General features: G+C 32.1%; 1 protein-coding gene across 3 annotated transcripts in view; it reads right to left on the bottom strand.

Moving 5' to 3' along the window:
* LOC126776318 (protein trachealess) overlaps window positions 1-21,494 on the bottom strand; it is a 59,050-nt gene extending 37,556 nt beyond the window's left edge. For 2 of the 3 annotated variants that reach the window (XM_050498753.1, XM_050498754.1), the window contains exons 1-2: window positions 20,800-21,494; window positions 2,197-2,435 (exon numbers count right to left, since the gene is read on the bottom strand). In XM_050498753.1, the coding sequence (XP_050354710.1) occupies window positions 2,197-2,435; window positions 20,800-21,023 (463 nt within the window). In that variant the 5' untranslated portion in view covers window positions 21,024-21,494. Of the gene's footprint in view, window positions 1-2,196; window positions 2,436-3,301; window positions 3,411-20,799 lie in introns of those variants that run through there. The other variant, XM_050498755.1, reaches the window with a different exon arrangement.
* Between the last annotated feature and the right edge of the window lie 3,637 nt (window positions 21,495-25,131).

Genomic DNA, 25,131 nt, shown 5'->3' with positions numbered 1-25,131 from the left:
AAGGTTCTAAGCCAAATAAATATTATAGACAACAAAAAATGTTTTTGCACATGAATTATAAAATACGATATATATTACAATGTTATTAGAGAATTAGTTACTAATAGGTGAGGTAATTGAAGTTCAAGCCATACTTACTAATTCTAAGTACTAATATTAGTGCGGAAGTTGTTGGTCCGTACTTTTTTCGCGTAGTAATGGAGGAGCTGATAAATGTGACTAATAAAGGAACCGCTCCCGACTCAAGGAGTCGATGATTTCGACGCGGAGAAGTGGAGCCGACTCCGTGATGATTGAAACCGAATACTTCCACACGTGACGAGAGTTCCTCTTTAAAAAGACGTTAGTAAAACCCGCCCATTTCATAATTATATTATGAACACTTACAGCTCGTTTCAAAGTAAATTAGTAACATATATATACTTTATATCCCATAACTATCTTCAATGCGATCATATCGATATCATATGCGGTAGGCATGAATAGTTTTTATATCAATCTGGAAACTATACATGTACAAGTATTAAGTTTACTTCGTAAAAATAATATAATGTATAAATGAGGATGATTTACCAGAATACCTACAAAGACATCCAAAATACAAGCACAGCGCATTCGACAATCAACCGCATACGACGTGCGTCACGTTTACACAGTAAAACAAACATTTGTATTTTTTCCCAATAGCGTATAGGTAATTTATTTATTTGAAGTATTGCGGTGAATCAGAGTCCCCAAGGCGTCTTTATTTGCGTGCACGCGTCGCTTGTCAATGTTTGTGATTTAGTCGCGTATATTTTTTTGTCCACGGAAAAGTGGATTCGATGCACTGTGTTTTTTTCTCACACATGTGACACAATATTTATTTGAAATAAATTGCGATACAGGGAATCATTATTAAATTATTAATGAACTTACACATTTTTTTATAATTAATATTACATAAAACACTCGTAGCCTGTATGTTCCCACTGCTGGACAGAGGGCCACTTTATTCTTATGTAGAAGATTCTAAGATATTTCATCACGTTGCGCAATGCGTGTTAGTACCACACATGTGGTAAAATTTCATAACTTTTAAATAGTAGATAGACAACCGTAGAGATCGAGATGAATTATAAACACAAATTATGAAAATTCATTTGGTGAAACCGTATCGATTAGAATCCACCTATTGAACTGAGTCATCAGGTTCAGGTCATTCTTCAATAAATAATGATAAAAATGGGTCAATAAATAGCTATAACTAGCTAGTTTTATACTTAAGAGAATTGAGTGAAATAATAATAATTTTTCATATAAAAATAAGTAGAGTATATTTCGGGCGATACAAACAAGTTATTATTAATTGTAATAACATTAGCATGTTAAAAATGTATTCTCACTATTAAATATACGAGAGCCTTGTACAGTTGAAATCTTGTTAAACTGTCTGTACCGTTCGTAACACGGTTAGCACCGACAATGACTTGACGAAGGGAAATCAGATTTGCGAACCCTCCCAAGTTATTTTAAACCCACTCAGTCATTTTGCATAGTTCTGAGGGGACGAAATATTGTGTCTTTTAGTAGAATGTTAGACTATTTTATTGTACATCAATACCTATTGTGCTACACATTTATGTAAGTACTAGATTTTAACCGCGGTTTCGCACGCGTGTAAGGGCAGTGAAAATGTTTGGTTTATAAATATAGCTTTTCTCTTCCATGGGGTTCAAGCTGGCTTCATATAAAATTTCATCAAAATCGGTTCAATGGCTTAGCAGTGAAAACGTAACACAGACAGTTACTTTTGCATTTATAATCTTAGTATAGATATGTACATGTTAAATATAGTAATAAACGAATATATATATAATAATATATTTTAGCCCTTTTTCGGTAGAAATCGGTAATCAACATATTGAGCTAGTTGCTTGCTTTATACTTAATTAATCTTCTTAATTGTCAATTCCAAAGCGTGTATGTGTTTTTTGTTTTTTTTTTTGTTCTTTAAGTCGTATCATTTTAATTTTTTTTTAAATCCATAATTCTAATTTTACTACAGTAGCTATTACTGCTGTGGTTTCTTGTAACTGAGGGAGCACATAGACTTATAACTCGCATAATGTATTTAAAGCTTGTCATGTGTATTCCTTGTTGGAGATTATATTAAAAAAAAATAAGATTTGAGATTTTGATTATGATTATACCAACCTTTCAATGCTTTACTCGACGGCGGCGTGTCGCGACTCCACGGCGGGTCACCATGACCGGAGAAGTCACGTAATTTGAGGTAGCTTATTGTCAGCCTTATGATCGACGCCTTATCCAGTTGACTGGTGATGGCGGCTGGTAGAGGTAGCATCTTAGCCAGTTCGTAGAACTCGTAGTTCTCTTTGCCTCGTCGAGAACGCGCTGCGTCACGACTCTTCTCTTTCCGCAACTCGAGGATGCTGTAAAGATGTATGATATAAGTTTGGGATGTTATGGATAATTTTACATAGGCAATAATGTAACATACATTAAATAATTTAAAATTCGAATGTAGGATTTAAAATTATAGTATAAAAGTTATTGTTCATAGTTTAGACACTTACGACCTTAGGTAAGAAAGATAGAGTATAGCTGTTGGTAATATTTAAATTTATTTTATATGTATTGAGATGCTTGAATAATTGTCAATAATACTTTGATATTTTATAAAAAAAATATTATGACGACTTCTGTCTTGGCCTTTTTTTTCTATAAATATCGGATAACATTAATTATTTAATGCAACATAAATTACAAAAGTGTTTAACGAGTAAATTTGTAACACAAAGATATACATTCAAAAACGAAATCATATAAAATTTCAGCCACACGAGAAGGTAATATTAAGAAATATAATATTCGTAATATGTTTCATGGATATTCCTTCAAAGTTAATAAAACGACGGCTTGTAAAAATCGCATTAAGGCAGGTGGGTGTTCCGCTGTTACGCCACACCCACGGGCGGAGTTGCTAATGAATTTGTTTTAATAAGGACCAGCCGGCAGACGCTAACTCAATATGCAAGGAATTTAACGTAGAAACGTAATTACTTTCATAAGTATACAAGCAACATTGTATATAGGAATATATATTTACAAATTATTTAAATAGTAACATAATAAAACAATTTTCTTTTATTGTTATTAGACATTTTTTCAGTAATTGGATGGAAGATAATTAGATAAACTTTTTGATAAGTGGTCACATCTGTCCATGAACATTGCATCGCGTTATTAATCGTTGGTCTTAAATTGCTACGTCCTGTAATTACACTGGCTCACTCACCGTTCAACAAAACAAAACAGCGGGGGAGGGAAAAAACGAAATTCTTCCAATTAAAACGTTCAAATTTAATAGGCGTCTTAATATTTTGTGATGGTTAGAAGGCATTTGGTCTACCCGATGGTATGTGGTAGGCGATTTGTTTTTTCAGCAGTACTAACATTACGAATGTGTGTCACCGACAATATACGACGTCACTACTCACTAGCTTTTAAGTTTAATAAGAAAAATAATGGAAATATAAACATTTATCGTGACTTCTAAAATGACATCAAAGTTTTATATTTTCCATATGACGTCATTAATCAGATTCCTGTCTGCCTCATTCGATCTTTATTTATAAGTTCTAGATAGTAGGTATTTAGATTTATTCAATACAATGTTAATACGCTATGGAAATTGCGATTTACAATTCTTAATGTCTTGATTATTTCTTACAGTAACTTAAAATTATAGTGTAAAGACTTTGTTAAAACAAGCTTAGTTTGTATACAAAATTACCTCCTTAAGGAGATCCTTAAGGAGGTAATTCTAGGCTTAAATCAGGTCACGCTTACTTTAAAAATGCATTGTCATCAGACTGAACCAACGTGTAAAAATTCAACTCTGTAAAAAAGGGCGTGGTTGGACTTAAACTAACGATAAGAAAACATTGCAAGTTAAATAAAAACTTGTAAAATACGAATAATCTTATATCTGTAACTCTGCATACCCATTTCAGTATATTTAATTTGGTAGCTAGTGCCTTAGTATATTATTATAGAAAATCAATTCCAAACAAGAAAATTCATATATGTCTGTGAAATGTTCAGTAATGATAACGGTCGAATTTCGACCACTATTTACATATGTATTTAATAAATTTGTATAAGATTTTATTTGTTTCGGTCATTGAATATATAACTGAAATTCGTCTTTATTTTGTTTGGTTAGTAGAACATTGGAAAAAACTATTTAAATGAATAAATAGGTATATACATATATTTAATTTTATAATATAGGTAGGCGGACGAGCATATGGGCCACCTGATAGTAAGTGGTCACCAACGCCCATAGACATTGGCATTGTAAGAAATGATAACCATCGCTTACATCGCCAATGCGCCAACCTCGGGAACTAAGATGTATTATGTCCATCGTGCCTGTAATTACACTGGCTCACTCACCCTTCAAACCGGAACACAACAATACTAAGTACTGCTGTTTTGCGGTAGAATATCTGATGAGTGGGTGGTACTTACCCAGACAAGCTTGCACAAAGCCCACCAGTGAAACTTCCTTACGGCCTATAACATTTTTGGGAATGAAACGACCGCATCCAGGCCATTTCAAATTATAAATAAATAAATTATGAAACTACTTAAATTGATAAATTTGATATAAAAACCACTGAGTTTTTTTTGCAGGTCAGATTTGTTTATTTCCGAATCAATAGTAAATTAATGACAATCAATTAGCAAGTGTAACGCTTCTATATAGAAAAAAAATTTGACTTTGACTATAAAAAAAATATAGTTTAAAAAAAACCTAAATATTAGTTTTTTATCCACTCATAAAAAATGATCAAAATCACGATCCCTTTCTAGTTTTAATATATTTAATAATTTTCATTATCAAAACACAAATATACGCATTAGGACACCAAGTTGAAGATTACGTGCAGGGGTGCTAAACCCAAGGTGCGGAGTAAGCGATCCTCTGATGGGCCTGGTTTACGATCGAGCTAGATTACCAACTTCCCGGGAGACTCAAGTTTATTGTCACCTGAGTAAGGTCATTTGAAAATGTCCGTGACGTTGCTGAAATGTTGTCGTATCATGAAACTTAAACTTAACGGAATTTGTTTGTTTATTTTAATGCTCAGTTTCAACTGTTCACGTATTAAGAACTTTTTGGTGATATTTTATTATTTTACACGATAGCAATTTTTTTTCTAATTCATATACATCGTATACCTATGCGATGAATGACATTAAAAAAAATCAATTAATTTAGTCAAATAAGTATATTAAATTTTAAGTAAAGAACCATTCTGTTTTTATAAAACATGTTAATTTTTTTTCATTTCATTACGTTGTGATTAATTGTATTTAGGTATAACTTAGTATGTATGTATATAAAATGTTCTTTAAAGTGTAAGAAATTGAAATGAGAATAAAAGTCCAGTTCCCCTATCGAAAAATAACTACAGTTTAGGGACTAATAACTCTTAAATATAAAGAAAATCTTTACGTACCCTTTAAGAGTTATCTGATCAAATTTTCCGATAACGTTACAAAACGGTTAAAGTATAAAACAACCGGCCCTTTGAGCTTGATTTAATGTTACTCGAGGGTCAGTTGTGACCCATTGCAGCATTAAATTGTTTAAAATAACTTTACAGTGACCGAGGGTTGACCGCCCTTGGCTATTACGTGATATCTTAAACGATTTTTTGTTTTGAATAATTTTGATTTTTGTCTATGTTGTATTTTATTTATCCTCTATAGTTGTAAGGCTTTATTTAAGCGTGTATTATGACGTCACAATATGTTGATAATTATCATTGTAGATGTGTGGAGATGCTGATTAATAAATTATTTAACAAAACTGATTAAAATATTACACCATCGTGTTTATATATCTTATGACGATGAAGGATATTCTTTCTATACATAGAAATTACGAACATATATTACTTTTTCTTACAATTTTTTTGTAGAGTTATTTTTTATGGTAAGATTTAATAAATTTTAATATAAATGATAAAGTAATTTTATTTTATTACAAAAATAAATAATGGTTGGCTACACATAAAAAAACCTTTTAATAAGCCTTGAGCCAGTGCCAAAAAGGTCGTTAACAGTTCCATTCTGGATAGGTTAACACTCTTAGGTAAAAAGCTAAGCGTTTGCCAGCTTTGTGTCATCAGATACCTAAAAGGCAGTCATTGAAAGGAAGATATGATTTCTATACATTTGAAGTTGATTATCGACAATATAAGCAAAAGAAAATATTCTGGTAATAATAAAAATAAATATTTAATGTTTTTTTTTTAATTAATAATAATTTCATGAAGGCAGACGTGAAAATTGAAGATAAATAATTAACCTTCGGCCATAGTCACTGGCATAATGCAAATTACTTTTTACATTGTACATCGAAAAACAGCCAAACAAATTATTACTATTTGGTGGTAGAATAGTTGGTGACACCCAGCCCAGGCCTGCACAAAGCCATATAATAAAGTTACTTCACACTATACAATATATATGAAACAGAATACGCCCATTAATTAAAATCTTTATAAATTTATTTATCTTATGTCATTTTAAATATAATAAATGTATATATAAATATAAGCTTATAAAACGTTTGCACAATAAATAATACTTAGGCGATTCTGTGAATTCCAATAGTAAAACAATACTGCGCATTTATTTTGGATACCTTTTCCCCAATAAATTCTTCTTACTACTAAGATCACTCCAATGTTTTCGTTCCGTCCAATTTTTATGACGGACCTCCCTTCATTTTAGAAGTGGCTGTCTTTAAGTGTTCCCGTACGTGTCTCGACGCCCCGGACACCTGGGAATCAAACCCACAATACGCTACTAACGCCTTGACCCCCTTGAATATTCACCCAATAATTCTACGCGCAAAAACAACCTCTATTCCAATCGGTCTTAAAGTCTAAACTTCGCTTGCATTTGTCAAACACATTGGTCAGCGTTGATTGGAATAGGTTCGCAGAAAAACGACCGAATTCGAAAGAATATATACGCTAAAATCAACTCTAGTTCAAAGTATGAAAGGCTATGTGTATTCGATTGGGGAAAAAATAGTGCAAATTGAAATAGCCAGGGAGATGTACACGGAAATCGAAGTCGGGTAGAGGTAATAAAACGCCGTCCACTACGCAACCGTGTCGCGGGAGTTACGACTAATGTGCCCGGGACAAATTGAGTTGTGCCCGGGTAGGAATTAGTTCGCCCCGGGGAATAACTTGCATAGCATGATGGAGATGACAGTTCGTCTATTACATTTAAATGTCACTTCGGTTGACATCTCGCGATATTGACTAATTATTATGTATGTATGTATATACGTGACTTTTATGATTTTCATTTAATACAACAAAAAAATTCAGGGTTATATAAAAAAAATGTATATTTTTTTAATAAATTAAAAATTATAACATATCCTGTATTGGTAACTCACGCCAAGCATGTTTTTTTTTCTTCGCTATAAAATAAATCCTTGCCAAAGCATTATTTAATCCCTTATTAACAAGCAAGCAATAAAGTTCTCTTTTTGAAATATCGCACTTTAACCATTATTTACAGATTAAGCTATCAGGTAGTGGTAGATTAACGGAGCCTAAATATGGTCTTTCCGACCTTTTATATCATCGCATTTATTGTGATCTGTCACCTCTGAAGGGTTGACACTAAAGGTCGACACTTCGATAACCCTTGCAATGATGTGCGTCTATTCGGTTGTATAATCTCTTGTTATGGGTCTTTGATACAGCGCCTGGGAATTTTTAAGTATTTTCTGCTTCAATAGTCGTATGTCTAAACATTGGTTTTCTTTGTTGTGGTTCAATGTGATCAATGCATGGGAACGCGCAATGAAAAAAAAAATTTTTACTTAAAAATACATGTATACATATATTATCTTACTTATTAAAAGAAATGAACAATAAATTTAGGTCATTAATTTATTATTAGACTTAAGATTAAATTTATATCGCTTTACTCTATTTGGAAAAAATATATGACACATATATTTGTATTCCCAATAAATTATTTACGTTTATAAAACGTTAAACCTGGCAACCCTTTGTCAATCTAATATAATAGTTATGGGAATTTTATGGTAAGGAATATGACAAGACATTATTATTGACAAGTGGTAGCGAAAAATGAGCCACTTGAGTTCAATGGGACAACTCAAAGGTGACAATAATATGCTTCTTAATATTTTTATGAATTATGGGGCTGTAAGTGGGTATTATGGATCATTAAACTGTTACAATTTCTTACAAGGGGCTTGAAATTGTGGTTTGTTGCGATTATAGATATTATTATTAAATATGTAAAAAGCCGAGATGGCCCAGTGGTTCGAACGCGTGAATCTTAACCGATGATCGTGGGTTCAAACCCGGGCAAGCACCACTGAATTTTCATGTGCTTAATTTGTGTTTATAATTCATCTCGTGCTTGACGGTGAAGGAAAACATCGTGAGGAAACCTGCATGTGTCTAATTTCATTGAAATCCGGCCACATGTGTATTCTACCAACCCGCATTGGAGCAGCGTGGTAGAATAAGCTCCAAAACCTTCTCCTCAAAAGGGAGAGGAGGCCTTAGCCCAGCAGTGGGACATTAACAGGCTGTTACTGTTACTGTATTAAATATGTGTTAGTATAATCTATTTTAATTTTTTTTAATTTTATTTATACTAAAGTATTATATTGGACTATTTACGATATTACGATACTAAATATAAAGCCACAAAGAGTTAAATATAAGAACTTGTTTAAATAATATTAGGACACCATTTATGCAGCAAAACAAATATACGAACAACTTATTTATTGTATATATAATACATTATAATACATTAATTTGTCCTTTACACGTGTGCGATCATTCTTTAACTCGTTCTTTTAAAGAAATACGATTCCGTTAGAAAAATTCGATACAAAGTAGTGGGTGTAATAGAGTTAAACGGAGTGAAACTTTTCAAAGAGAAATTCACACCCTATAAGCTTAGGGTCGGCTAGCTTTCTTTAAAAGCGAACATTTGAGCCCCTGGAATTTAGTCAACCGTCCAGTCCCGAGGGCCTTTCAGACCCACGGTCACTTGGAAGGAAATTCGAATAAATCGAGGCATTCCGGTATTGGAATCTCTTTAGAAAATACAGTATAAGACGTTCTTATTATATACTTAGATAGTATTTATTATATACTCTAATTAAAACCAAAATAAACTTCTTCTAACAAACTGAAACTTTCACAATTGCAAGATTTTTGAAAATATGCATTAATATATATCAACAACAAAAGATCATTAATCAGCATTGACAATGTTAATATACACGTATTAGCTAAAACGACCAAACGAAATATTTATCCAAAGGGCATAAACGCGTGAAGGGTGTCACTATTTGACATAGGAAATGAAAATGTCATCGGCTTATTACGCCTCGGGATTATTGATATGGCCGACGATTATTTTCGCAGATATAATCTGTGAGTATAATGTCATAATGACAGCCGCCATCTTTGATTGCATAGATTGCTTCGATCCGCCCGTCATTATATGTTCTTAAGTTAATAAGGACATTCTAATAACTATTTGGCGTGGAATTCCAATCGAATCGTTCAAAAATACGTAATTATTTGTAATAATGATTTCAATATCTGATTATTCAAGGTAATATGTTAATTATAATGTGTTTAACTAATATTAAACGCTCGGACGAGTTATCAATAGTATTATAATATTTTTTTTAGTTTATATGAGGTATTGAGTTTCAAAATACAGGCACAGTATAACAAAAAAAGTTTCTTTTTTTTTAAATGCATCTTATGTCAAAGGGTGTGAAATGCTCAGGACGTTCAGCACGATCGGAAATACGCGTGTCCAAGCAAAGGTCACGGTAACCGTTTTAGATATAAGAAGACGAGTGTAGCGTAACCGAAATGTCGTGATACTTGAAGATCATTCGATCTTTACCAGTTCGAAATTTGAAATGTTGAAATTTTACGAGTACTGTATAAAAATAATGGTTTACGTTATAAATCAAGCCGAGATTATATTCAATAGATAAAACACGAGGATTATAACTAAAATCGAGCTTATTACGCAAGAACCGCTGAGTTCTCATATGGTTAATTTGTGGTTATTTGTCTATAATCAGTTTTTTGTTCGCGGTAAAAACTTTGCAAGGAAGTCTGCGTGTCTTTACAAAATATATAAAAACGTTGCTTCTATATTCACTATCAAACGTTCGCTTCGTCTAGTTCGGAAATAATCAGACGGTACCCGTCTCATGGGACACTCATTTTACTGGGCACCTTGGAGATGAATTTAATATGACTCGGCAAATTTCAGAACGACCTCGTGACTATGAATAGCTTTCCTCTTTGACTTATCAGAATTACTAAGCACATCGGTCAGACACCCTACAAACGATGCTACGTTCCCTTAAAACATATAGATCAGGTCTAAAATATATCTCAAATTATTTTTATTAAAAAAATAATAACAATAACACTACACTTAATATCTATTGAAAGCTCTGTGGTGTGTGTATTTGAAACCGGAAACATCGATTACGATCTTAGTATTTTATCCACTAGGTCATCACGATTATTATGTAGATTATTGTACAGTACAGTAACAGCCTGTTAATGTCCCACTGCTGGGCTAAGGCCTCCTCTCCCTTTTGAGGAGAAGGTTGTGGAGCTTATTCCACCACGCTGCTCCAATGCGGGTTGGTAGAATACACATGTGACAGAATTTCAATGAAATTAGACACATGCAGGTTTCCTCACGATGTTTTCCTTCACCGTTAAGCACGAGATGAATTATAATCACAAATTAAGCACATGAAAATACAGTGGTGCTTGCCCTGGTTTGAACCCACGATCATCGGATAAGATTCACGCGTTCTAACCACTGGGCCATCTCGGCTTTTTTTTTTTATAAGTAGATTATTGTATTCAAAATAATTTACGATCTTTAAAAAAACAGACAAAAAACTTTCCAAAATCTGCGATAATAGTCATCGACATATTATAAAAATATTTTTAATCAAACAAGAACATACTGCGCGACTTGTTTCTACGAATAACATATAAAATTAAATAAAAATAAAAAATCTAAGACATCATCTTATCCGAAATCGTCTAACGCCTTAATAATGTAAGAACAGTTAAATCTGACGTCATTTACAAGTTAAATCTAGATGATTTTTATCACTTAAATGTGGAATTCATGGGCGCGGGCCAACGTACATTTAATAGAGCTTAGCTACATTGTTAATAGACATATAGTTTAATAAAAATGTATTATTTAATTATTATGATAAAAGTACAAATTAATATTAATACCAGCTCTCAAAACGATATTATCAACAATAAGAGGGCTGATACCATATTCAAAAGTTAATAAGTGTTGTTTTAAAATGTCTATATTTATATAAGGATGTATATTTTTACAAAGTCCAATAAGCACATTGGTGCATTTATCGTAGAATTCTGGACAAAAATAAATAAAGCCAACTGCCCTGTCCGCTGGGACTAACGATTTGCGCACTGGCCAAATTGCCGGTCTTTAGAAGGACTTTAATAATCACGTCATATCCAATTTTCCTTTGAAACGAGATAAGAATATCAATAGGGTAAGATGTTGATTGAATGCTTGCTTATATCTGAATACCTAGTAATTAACAGGTATGTCTGTTTTTGCTATAGATAATGTATCTTATTAAATGCCTTAATGAACGTGGAAGAAAAATACTAAAAAAAGTGTTGATACAATAAAAACTAGCATAGAATACTTGCTTGTTTTTTTATATAATTAAGACTATGTATCACTTTCTTATAAAATGTGTAAGAAACAATTTCAAACGTCACCTTATTTAATGAAACATTGACGAAAAAATAAGCTAGTTTTTCTGCAATATCTAAATCAAGCTTTTTTCACGCGTCAGTCTTTTATGATGCTTCAAAATGTAATGACTAAATTATCGAATTGTAATAAGGTGCTTCGACGTAAGCGACTTTAATATAAATGGATTGCTTTGTTATATAAAAACTAGAGCAAAATAGTATTCATTCTGCATACAACCGTCTCGCACCCCAGTGGGCAGTGATCCCGCATTTATGGACAAAAAATGGCCAATCTACTCGACGCGTCGATACGAGCATGACTAATGGTTGCTAGCCGCTTAGCAAATTGCCTGCCGAAATCGTAACGAAACTGGAAAATTGTTTCATTCATAAATGCAATAACCGGGATTTGCTTTGGATGCTTCTGTTATGAATAAAATAGTTATCTGGGGATAAAGGTCCCATCTGAGAGTGGTCAACGGGATTACGGTTGAATTAATGAGATTTTAGATATCGTTTACTTGAATACGTAATATTATTTTATTTTTTATATTTACAAGAAAAAGGCTTACATATAACTATATTTATTTATTGCATTCAATCATTCTTTCAAAGCAAGAAATCTTAATGTCTACTTATATTGAACACGCACAAGTTAAAATAACAAAGTTAAATAATTCGAACGAGTGAATTTAGTTTCTAAGGTGACTCTAAATAGATCGAAACTAACGTTGCTTAAAATTAGCAATACAAAGAGAAATGTTGGGGCTGTATTCGCTGCCAATTGAAAGGAGAAGGAAATAATAGTTATTTGCAATAATCGACTGAAGGGACGGCTGATTGCGCCCGGGGCGGGAGCGAATTTTTCCCGCATTTTTGTCTGGAAACTTGCAGTTTAGGACCACTGTGGCGCTCTTTATTATCAGCGACTATTCCAACACATTATTTTGGAACTTATGCAAAATTTCCTATACATCATTACATATAACGACATCACTAACCAATTCACCAACTTCTCGGACCAATTCAAATTCGCTTGTTTTCAATACCTAGTAATAGCAATTTTTACTTCGAGCAATACTTTTCGTGAAAAATCTTTGCCGTAATAATTAATGATAGGCACCGGCTGATCAATATACCACAATGAATCGATGATGACCCTCACCCTATGTCGATGCCAATTCAACCCTAAAAGAAGGAATTAAAACAACAGGGGTCACTACAAAAGTCCCTTGATGAGGTAAAGGGGAAATAATGCATCATTTTCGGGACACTTGTCCCGTTAATCCCGACTGGTCTGACTTGATTGATGGTCACCCAATATACCACTTAGTTTAACGGAATGCTTATTAAATTTCTTAGAACTATATGGCAACTAACTGTGGCACTTCTATTAAGATGACGGTAGAATTCTTTTTGTAAGATTCTTGAGCCATATTTTCTTGTAATACATATTATGTAAAAAACATAAACTATAACTTGAGGAAAATAAGATCTATGATAGTTAATTTAGTGCAGGTTTTAATTGAATCCGCTCTTTGTTTTTGGTTTTGAACATTTCCAAATAAATAATTCCATAATAAAAAGTTTTGTTTACGGAAAACATACGCGTATGAGTAATTTATTGTTCCCCAGAGATATCGTGTACAATTTTCAAAATCTGGTATAAAATAATGTTAATTGTGAAAAAAACATACAAAGTTCTGCTCTTGATCTTATGACAAACTCAGATATGTTGCTCTGATAACACTGCATTCCACGAGATTGCATGGTAATAAAAATGTAAATGACAACTGTATCGTAGCTATTTAAAAATAAATTTGTCGTTTTTTTTTGTTCTTTCGAAATGTTACCTTGAACCCTTTGTTTAATACAATAATATACTAAGACTATTTTCCATATTATGATTATACGAAAGTCGAGTTAGGTTACTTTCAAAACTTTGTTGTCATCGCCTAATTAATTATTTTTAACATAAGAATATGGATGTTAAAAAAAATTCGGCCGTAAGGAAGACACGAAAATATAATTAATATAATCATTTTTAGCTGATGTTTAGTTAAAACTGATTCATCTCTTTCTGTCATCATAGATTTAACATTCGAAAGAAGAAGACATAGCATTGTTTAAAAGGTGACCCCATTAATAGGTTCATAAAATTGTGAAAATATTTGTAGTGAAGTAAAACTATTACAAGCGATAGAATTTTTAAACGAAATATAAAGAGTTCAGTTTTAAAATAACATTTCAAAAAGCACCTGCATTTAACCGCATTCGAACCGCAGACGAAAATTGATGCAGTTTTTTGAAACATCGATTTCATAAATTTTATTCGCTTTTATAGCCAATAATGGTTTCGTAATGTTGGATAATCGTTTGTCAAAATATAAAAAGAGATAAGTATAATTGACTAAATGTGAAAATAGCGGAAGCAATAATAATCTATATGGCTATTCTGTAAGAACAAACTCGAAACTCACCGCAGAAAACGCTCGTGAAATGTCAGAAAGTGATATGCGACATTGACCGTAATAATTATAACATTTCAAGAATACACGCATCAAAATTGTATATCGGCTGTCAACAATACGGGTCAGTGATGCGGCTTTGAACGACTTAGGTTGTTTTTTATAGCTATCATTAAACTTTAATTAAAACTTACGCTTAGGTTCTTGCTATTGAAGAGCTAAGATGGCCCAGTGGAAGAAACAGGTAGATCTTATATCTCAACCGAAGGATGTAGTTTTAAACCTAGCCAAGTTTTGTGAGCTTTATTTGTATTTATTTCGATTTCGGCTTGCTTCTAGTTCTAATAAAATGGATTAATACTATACCGTTCATTGCTCGGATATATTCAAAATGTATTTTTTTTCGGTTATTCTATAATATATCTCGTTGAAAGTGTTAAGGCACGCTATCCGGCAGCTCGACAAAAACTCGAATGGACAGAGGGCGGGACGAATTAGCGTGATTCAGCGTTCGCCCGCTGATTGAACCCACAACCGTGATCTACAGAATGTGCATAAAGCATTTTATCATTATAATTAATAGTTTAATTATTATCATAGAACTTAGTTAATATTATATCGTATAACAACACATGTCAGAAGCAATATCTGAGAGCATGAAATTCATTTTAATGAAACGCTACATTTAGAAACGTTGCTCTCATCACATTTGAAACGTTTTTCTAAAACAAATATCAAATCAATATGAACATTAGATGTGAACAATTTTTTTTATGATGTTTAAAATAATTGAAAGATGAAATAATAAAAAGTAATAAATATAAAGAGAAATTACAAACATCCTGTATACAGCGGGAACAACAGAAGACAAAACCTAATAGATCCATATATTCTAAAAAGGGCCCGGCTATCATTTTTAAATCCAACAAAACTGTCGTTAACTTTTAATACCGATATAGCATTATCTCAAGGGCGTAAAGTCGAAAGTCGCTTGTATATTTTTTGTTCATACATCATGTTGTAATGGTAGACCCAGTTAATCTTCATCTAATGATTGCTAGGTAGCTGTTGAATAGTTTTGATATTGTGTCCAATATTGATATTAGTTTTTTTTACAAATTTAATGTACAGCATATTCGACCCAAATTGCGTTTTATAATGCTTTTGAAATTCGTCGGATTATAGGAACTCTAGAGATGATCAGTAATTATTACACAACTGGGCAAAGTTTCTTCTGCTTAATGAGATTTATTTTTATTTTTACCCAACAGTGAGACTTTGCTTCACAGTTACATATTCGAAACACAATTTTTGTTTTTCCTTAACCACTGGATTAATTATAAGCACAAACAAAACACATGAAGTCAATGGTGTTTGATCTGTTTTAAACCCGCAATTCGGTAAAATGGGAAATTTTAGCTCGGATCGGATATTTCGAATTTGTTATTACATTTTTAAGAATTTTTTATTTATTTCATTTGTTGAAGTAATTAATATATTTATAAAATTTAGCAAAATTAGTGTACCATCTAATATAATCTTGATAAAATATAGAAAATCAAGAATATCAAAGGCCGTACTTAGAAACGTAAACTAATCGGCTGTGTAGATAAACGCTGATTCGCCCTTTCTGTCATTATTGATTTGACATTTGAAAGAAGAAGACAGCATTCTTTAACTAATCACCCACTAAACAATGTTTTAAGGCTGTTATCGTTAAGAGTTTTGAAGACGAAGAAATTTTAATAAAAAAATATTGTAAATATTAGTAACAAATAGTAATAATTCCATCAAAACTTTTTTGTTATTGATTAAAGAAATTATTATAGTATATTATGAATGCTCAATGCATATTATGAATTCACAAGTTATGTCTCGTGTTATTTTCTATACCCTACACGTGTATTAATTTCATGTTGATTGATTAAGTAATTAATACGTGAAAGCGTAACAAACCAACAAATTAACAAACTCACTTTCAAATTTATTATGTTGATTATTAAAGAAAATGGTTCTTTAATAAAATACATTATTATTGGATTTTTTTATTTCTTATTTATGTTGGAAAAAAAAACGTATCAAACGTCAAATTTGATCTCTTTGTCAATGTCTAATAGATTTCAAATCTAGACAAGTCAGCATTCATTCACTTCCAACGTCTTATTGCTTGTAAAAAAGGTTTTACTGTTACTCAGACGTAAAAAATGCCATAAGTTCTTTAATAGTTCAGTAGTGACATTATGTCAGTTAATTTAAGATTTAATATTTTCTTATTTGTTGTCTATGTACAATAAAAAAATTACAAAGCTGTAATTGTACGTAATTTTTTTTAAAAAATATTGCCGGCGACATCATGTTGAGCAAAAAAAATGTATTGAATTTATTTCGCTGTCTTTTTTAGTTCTAGGCTGTTTTTATTTCTGAACATGTTCTATTACTAGAAAAAAATATTTAATTTCCGTACCGTACCGTCACCGTAACCCGTGAATGTCCCACTGCTGGGTTAAGGCCTCCTATTCCTTTTTGAGGAGAAGGTTCGGAACTTATTCCACCACGCTGCTCCAATGCAAATAAAATTTAATTTAGGAAAAGATAATATGGCTGAACTTTAGAACTTACTTATAATTAATGACTGAATTAATTATAACACAACTTAAAATAATAATTCGTTAGATATTTTTGACAAGGGAGGAATTTCGTCTTTTAACGTATTTTATTTCAATGAATATAAATACACATTATTTACACGACCAAAGTCAAGTGATTCCAAAAAACAAAATAATTATTAACATATCTAATGTGCATTAAATATAAAACTAGTACCGGCTTGCAATGATAATGCTACCGATAAGAGTATTCGTACTGTTGCATTATCTTATTTAATTATCATTGCAAGCCGGATTAGCATTAGCAAATACTTTTTTCACTAATATTGTTCGGCAAATAGCTTTGCGAAGTCGTAAACGTAGCCCATTATTAATTTAATTAATTTTCATATAAAAATATAAGTTAAATTAGGTCAAAGAAATTTGTATTACAAGCTGATCGTTCTAAATATTTATAAGGACCTTTTTCTTAGCATACATATAAATCTTTTATATTTTATTTTCTTTTATTTTTATTACATATCAGATTCTCTTGCACACATATAAGGATATTTCATTACAATCGTAGAGTTACATAGATACGCATATTTAGACACGGTCTTTATTTTTCAATCAAAATAACAACGGATGTAGGTTACTTTTTGTTTTCTAAACATTTCTAAAGATTTTTTGAGAAAAATTCTAATGAAGTGTGAAAGGGTTCTTGAATTGAGTCAAAAGGTTTTGTTTTCTTATCGAACGTAAAAAACGTGATTCAAACTAATGTAAAGTGTTACCATATGTTATTAGACAATTAATATATTATAATTGTTTTTTTTAATACTGTATAGGTATAAAACTCTTTAGAGGCTTTTAATGGAGAATAGTTTAATTATGCATAAGTGCATTGAATAAACATTTTTAATATTGCTCTATTTTATTCCGAATATTTCATTAATAATCATTGCATTAATGAAATATCGTGTTAACATAAGAAAGACCAATCACGACAAAACCTACACAAAATTTACATTGAGCAAGGATTGAATGTAAAACTATTTGATCAACTTTGTTTTTTTACTTGTTTTTTTGTTTGTTTTTTACAAATTGGGAACTTTTAAGACGATAATGCTACATTTGAAGTAATTTATCCCAAAAAGCCTAATAAGTTTAATTCTCAAGCCAATTATCGTCTCATATATGATATTTATATTTGAACAAAACGTAGTTCATAGCTCATTAGGAAGTTTCTGTGTAAACGACAAATTGAAAATTTAGTCGACGTTAGGCACATTTTGCCAAATGACAAGATTCTTATCGCACAGAACCTTGCGTGATATTAGTAGTAATTATATTAAACATATTCTTTAAACTAAATTCATTTCAATACTTGTTATCGTTTTTAGTCTCACACATGGAAAAGAGATAGCAATATTATTAATTCTTTCAAATATTTCGATTTTCTATAAAATAATAATGTCAGAATACAATATTATTTTATTATTAATATTAAAAATTACTATTGAATATTGTAAAAGTTGTGCTCGAATACATTTGTGACTTCAAGTTCTAAAGCTTTTCGAGTGTTACCTATTTCTTTACCAAGTTTAATAATAATAAAATAATTAACGTCTATATATGTATAATATAAATCGCCTCCTATATAATATAATTTTATGTAAAAATAAAATATTATAAGTAAAATATATATTTATCTAAATCGCTCATTAAAAAATAATTTTATGTATTATGTGAATACATTTACATAATTTGATATAACTTATAATTACTTTTATAATATTTGTATACTATTTCAAGCATTCTTTATATCATATATCTTTATATCATATGAATAAGACCCTCCAGGCAATATTAAATATCTTAAAGTGAACTACTCTGCGCCTGCGCCGGTGCGTTATTGTTCAAGAGTCACGACACGATAAAATCTTAATTTACGTAACTTCGTTGTTGTATATCGTAGATAGTTTTTAATATTGTTATTATAATACGGAAAATAACATCAACCTTGGCTAGTTTTAGTTACTGTAACAGCCTGTTAATATCCCACTGCTGGGCTAAGGCCTCCTCTTCCTTTTGAGGAGAAGTTTTGGAGCTTATTCCATCACGCTGCTGCAATGCGGGTTGGTAGAATACACATGTGGCAAAATTTCAATGAAATTAGACACATGCAGGTTTCCTCACGATGTTTTCCTTCATCGTCAAGCACGAGATGAATTATAAACACAAATTAAGCACATGAAAATTCAGTGGGACTTGCCCCGATTTGAACCCATGACCATAGGTAAAGATTCACGCGTTCTAACCACTAGGCCACCTCGGCTCTTACTTTTAGTTACTAAATTATATTGTTTAGGCTCAAAATTGCGATGTTAAATGTGTAACATGTTATGTAATTGTAAGCGGATCTCTATCTTGTTTTATTATGATAGAATATCTTGGACAATAAATTATATTACTTCCTGTCCAAGCTTGTAATGACGGCTAGACCCTGTTTGCGTTGATAATAAAAAAAATATTACAAAAACTAAGTCTCTTATTTTATATAGTAAATGCAATTATAGTAAAAAGTTTTTAACAAATTTGTTATTTAAAAGTATCTAAAATTATAATAAAGATTTAATAGCTTCGTTCTCAGTAACGTTTGATTTTACGTAACGTAAAATTTAATTAAAATTAATAAAGCGGTTTTCGCGTTTTTCTATAGAAAGTTACAGACAAATATTTACAAAAATTGTTTTAGCTCAAAGAATGTCTAAAGTTTATTGTTTTTTTAAGCATAAATTTAAAATTTATTTTGTAAATCAGTTAACAAATAAAATTATAATAATATAACTGTTTAACTTATTATCAAGGCTATTTCATAACAATGTACTCAAATCCTTAATGACGCCTCGCCTAGAAAATAATCAAGTCGAAAAACCAGCTATGATGTCGTTGAGATAAAAATCTGTATATTTTGGAGGTAAATTCGCTTGTCTCGTGCTCTTTATATACTATAGCGTTAACAGTTTCATTACAAGTTTTCGTAATAATAAAAAAACATTGAAACAATTTTGTGTTAGTAATTTCACGATTATTATGCTATTGCTTATAGTTTTTTTTATTTTGTTTCGTTGAGTTTTAATGACGTATTTAATAGGTTTTTATTTTGACGATATTCTATTCAGACTCTGATATGGCTCTTAGCGGTTAGTAATTGGATTTTCAAGAATGAAGTAATTTTAATGTTTATTCCAGGATTTCACAAGTATCAGCTAAGCTTAGTGATTACAAAAAAACATCTTAGAGATGTTTCATTTGAGTTTCTTGGTTCAAATTAAATATTTAAAAAAAAAATTGATACATTACTATAACTATGGCTGTAACTTTGGGCACTTCTGGTGCTGTTGTGATGAATGTCAATAATGTATCAAATATTGCCGCTAAATAAAATCTTGTTTTTAAAATAGTTCCTATATAAACCTATTTTACTAAACTATAACACTGACAACACCAATTTTCATTCTAATCTATAGAAGCACATTAACAGAAGCCACGTAAAAAACAATGCGTAAATAAAAAAAAAATGCAGTCGATAAACGTCTTCGAATTAAGAATTTACTTATTACATTTTTTTAAATGACGAGTGTCTGTTCTAAGTACAAAAAGTACTGATTAAAATTAAATTTGCAATTTAAATTTTACTTTTACGCTGTAACTAATTAACATGTCTTTGTTCAAGTACTTAAGTTAGGGAACTTAATGTTAAAATGTGATAAGTAAATTTGATAGAAGAAGAATCTATAGCTAAAATAAAAATATAAAGAAAAAAATGAAACGTGCCCAGGTTCGAGATGCGATTGGTTGGATGCTTGTTGCTGCCGACAGATATCCGGGCTTGTCTGTACGAACCAGGAATGGGTGAAAGCCGTGTTTAGCCCCGGGTTGAGGCCTGGCCCAGGCCCTGGTAGACCCATCACACCAGGTAGCCCGCCAGGCCGCTGGTGGTGGTGGAAACCAGCGGACGCCACCGCGTAGTCCATTGCCACCGCTTGGTACGGCAACATTCTCACACACTTTAACGTTCTTGCGATTACTCCGATCTGTCAGTTCCACTTTCCCGCGCTGTCACACGCATTTTGTCCAAAATAGTCTGTATTTAAAGTTCCATTTTTAATATTTACGCGCACTATTTTTATTTATTTACGAGCCCTTGTGACACTAGTTCGAAATTGGAATGCCAAACATTTCGCTCCTAAGTTCGTTGTCACAAATATTCACTAGAAGCAACACTGCAATGTCTATCGTTTCAGGCGCAGACGTTTTCAGTTAACAAACAAGTCGTCCTATTTCCGCGACCGATCATTTACGGGGCTAGCTATTCACAGGAGAAAAGTCACGCACAGCCACCCACTTAATAAATATTCTGGGCATATATCCGTTTTTACGCAGACGTGACTGGCAGTGTACTGTCCGATTTTCACGTACGGAACGCGCGGCCGATTATCGAAAACAGTTGCATGCGTCCCCCTCTTTCGACCTCGGACGTGCAACTGAAACCAAGCACGCGCCAAACGCGACTCTATCACACTCGGCCTAGACACGGGGTACGGCGCCCGCTCGGGAATCGAAACGAGACGTCGCTCTACGGACGAGCGAGAGACGCATCGATCGGACGTCATCGCGAAGTTAAAAGCCTGCGTCGTTACACGGGCCGTAATAGGCGGTTACGTGATTGGGCGTGGCCTGGACTATTAAGTTGAATTGTCGCGCTCTGATTGGTTAAAATTGGTAGTAGTCGCCTACGTGATATGTTCAGGAATACGTTTATAGCTCGCGCTCATAGAATATAATAAGTGAGTTGTAGGTTGGATGCGCGCCAGTTGCGAGTAGTCTTCTTGTTGCGGTTTCGCTCCCGATCCGCGTAAAGGTTTTTAATTATTGGCAAAGGAACCGTTAATAGGTTACCGTGTAGTTATCCGATCTTTGAATAATAAAGCACGTTTCAATGAACGTGTGGGTGCTGGGTGTGGTTCACACCTGTAGGTTACGTATTGATTGACGCGAGCTTGAGAATATATGGTATCTTGAATAGCATTATAGAGACATATATCAAACCTTTACTATGAATCAGAACAATAAGCTGTTAAGATATATAATTAAAGACATATAGGTATTCTTAAATTAGGTTTAGCTTTTGGCAAATACTAAAAAAAGTAATTGTCTATTGAATTGTAGGTATGTGATAAATATTTTAACTACCATTTAATACTTACCATATTTAGTCACATACAAATTGCTGTTGATAGAATTTATAATAATTTGAAAATTAAACTTAAGTAGTTACGTTCTATCGGAACTAAAGTACGTTTCTAACATAACGATTCATAAAAAAACACGTGTCAAAAACCACATCAAAAGGATAGCCTTGACTATTTACCCATATACAAAAAGTATCAAAAACGAAAGAGTCGCAAAAACTATAGAAACGAATTCCGATAGAGCTGTCATTGTTAATTTGAAGATTAGTTGTAAAAAATTTCGTCATTCGTTTTGTATTTACGAAAAAACGCTTTTTATTTCTTCTAGTAGGTATCTTATAATAGTGGCTAGCTTATAAATCTACAGATCCCGAGGTCCCTGGTTGGAATCCTGATTGCAATGAAAATGCACATATGTTTATGCACACACTTATGCAATAGACTATTAAGAGCAAGAGCGCAGATCAATCGTCTTTCTGATTTGTGACTTGATTTTAGTATATAGAATGTTATTTAATTACGTAATACCTAAACACCTTTCATTCGCTATCCTATAAATAGTAATTTAAATTGAGAAATAAAAAATCTAAGATGTCATGTACCATGTGCCTGTAATTACACAGGTTCACTCACATTTCAAACCGAAACACAACCATACAAAGTACTGCTGTTTTGCGGTAGAATATCCTACCCATACGAGCTTGTACAAAGCAGTACCACCAGTGAAAGTCTAATGTCAATATTTTAACCATAAACATCTAAATATTATGAAAAAAAATAAACTAGGTCCATAAACAATTCGAGTATGTTAATAAATCCTCTGCTTACATCTTACTTACAATAAAAGACAAAAGCGTCTGCAATGATTAATTTATACCTCAAAACAAACATATGGACGGCCATTAGATTTAAATATATTTATTTATGGGTAATTCTCCAATAAATCCTTCGTCAAACTTCAGTCAGATTGGGTTGTAGGTAGGTAGCGTAGGTACTAGCCCCGCCCACGGCGCGTCTAAATCAATACATGCCGCTAAGAATATTCCTAGACAACTTCACACACCTATCTCGTCTGTAAAACTGTTCTATATTACACAAAGCTCTAAATCACTTATACGCTATTTTGATGCTTATATCCTTTAAATGTTATAATTATTATAATCAATATTGCATATCATATTTTGACGTTTCACGATATTTTACGTTAATTGATCTCACAGAACAGCTATAATGTAATCATAATTAGAGCCATTCGGGTGAGATTTAATTTGTGTGAATTGAATTTAATTATTAAATGCGTATTCAAATTAGTATCTGTTAATAATAAAAGAACACTTTTGTAATTTAAAATGCCTCAATAAGATAGATAAACTTATTTTTTTTTTATAGAATAGGAAGGTGGACGAGCATATGGGCCACCTGATGGTTAGTGGTCACCAAACGCCCTTAGACATTGGCATTGTAAATAAAGAAATGTCAACCATCGCTTATAGCCAATGCGCCACCAACCTTGGGAACCAAGATTTTATGTCCCTTGTGCCTGTAATTACACTGGCTCACTCACTTAGAATATCTGATGAGTGGGTGGTACCTACCCAGACGAGCTTGCACAAAGCCCTACCACCAGTGAAATTGTTTAAATTTGCTTAAATTGTGTTTATTTATTCATCTCGTTCGTACTCAGCGGCGAACGAGAACATCGTGAGAAATCATTGAGATGAATTAATGCCACGTGTGAATTAGAATATTGTATTGGAACAGCGTAGCGGTATAAACAACAGGGAATTTATTCACAAGATATTTAGCTAACATTATTACTATATTTGTCAACTAAGTCGGAAAAAATCGTGCGAGTTGGCGTGCGCTGTGTTAATCTAAAATTATATGCAAATAAAATATGTAATGAAGTTGTTCTTTTCAAACAACGCTAAAATAAAGATTACGATATTATATTACGTATGTACCAACTTAGTACATTTTTAGTAACCTATACCAACTTAATGCTACCCGTGCGAAAAAGTGGGTTGCTATATACTAGTTTATGCCCGCAGCTTCGCCTACGTATGAAAGGGGGAGTTCTTTACCACCCTGAATCCTTTTTCTATATCCCAGACAATGTGTATACATTTCATGACGATCGATTGTGTAGATAACACGTGAAACTGTAATAAACAAACTCACTTTCACGTTTCTTTATTTTATAGGAAACCAATACATATAATATGTATTAAAAATTAACAATTTTAAACAAAGACATTTAGTAACACCATACATCGCAATTATAGGCTAACTCATCATGCAATTATATAAATCTAGTTACACAAAAACGCAAAAATCCAAGAATATTTAATAATAATTTTTAATATTAGTAAAAAAGCATTAAAATAACATTAAGTCATTACAAGCTATTGTTAGTCTTATTAATATAAATTATAGTAAACATATTTTTTTTTTGTAAAACTCATATCTAATGAATAATTAAATTATTTCATTTTAAAGTATTTATTTGTAAAGATATCGATAACGAAAAAACTATTGTAGCGTAATATTCAATCACAAACAGCAGCCATTATTGAATCGAATTTAGCGAATTATCCGCAGTCCTGTTAGCCGGCTTAGCCGGACGTTCATGCGTTTGTGGCTTCCGTCCGTTAGCCGACGCCGGCTAGCAATTTAGCTGTTAGATCAGTAGTGAATTACACCATCTGATTCAATCATACAGTTAGCCAGCCATCACAATAACGTGCTGTTTTAAAAAGATAGCTCATCTTATATTTAAAAAATAATAAAAATATATAAAATACTAGATTTCGCACGCGCATTTAGAAAGAGGCCGTAGGTATTATATAAAAAAAAATTATCATATATCCTACCTTGGGCCTCAAGCTTGCTTCGTAACGTATTTCATCAAAAT

This window comes from Nymphalis io, chromosome 20 (genome assembly GCF_905147045.1).
Source record: "Nymphalis io chromosome 20, ilAglIoxx1.1, whole genome shotgun sequence".
NCBI classification, from domain to species: Eukaryota; Metazoa; Arthropoda; class Insecta; order Lepidoptera; family Nymphalidae; genus Nymphalis; species Nymphalis io.
Note: the sequence above shows the minus strand (reverse complement) of the source record. Positions and strands in the feature narration are given on the sequence as shown.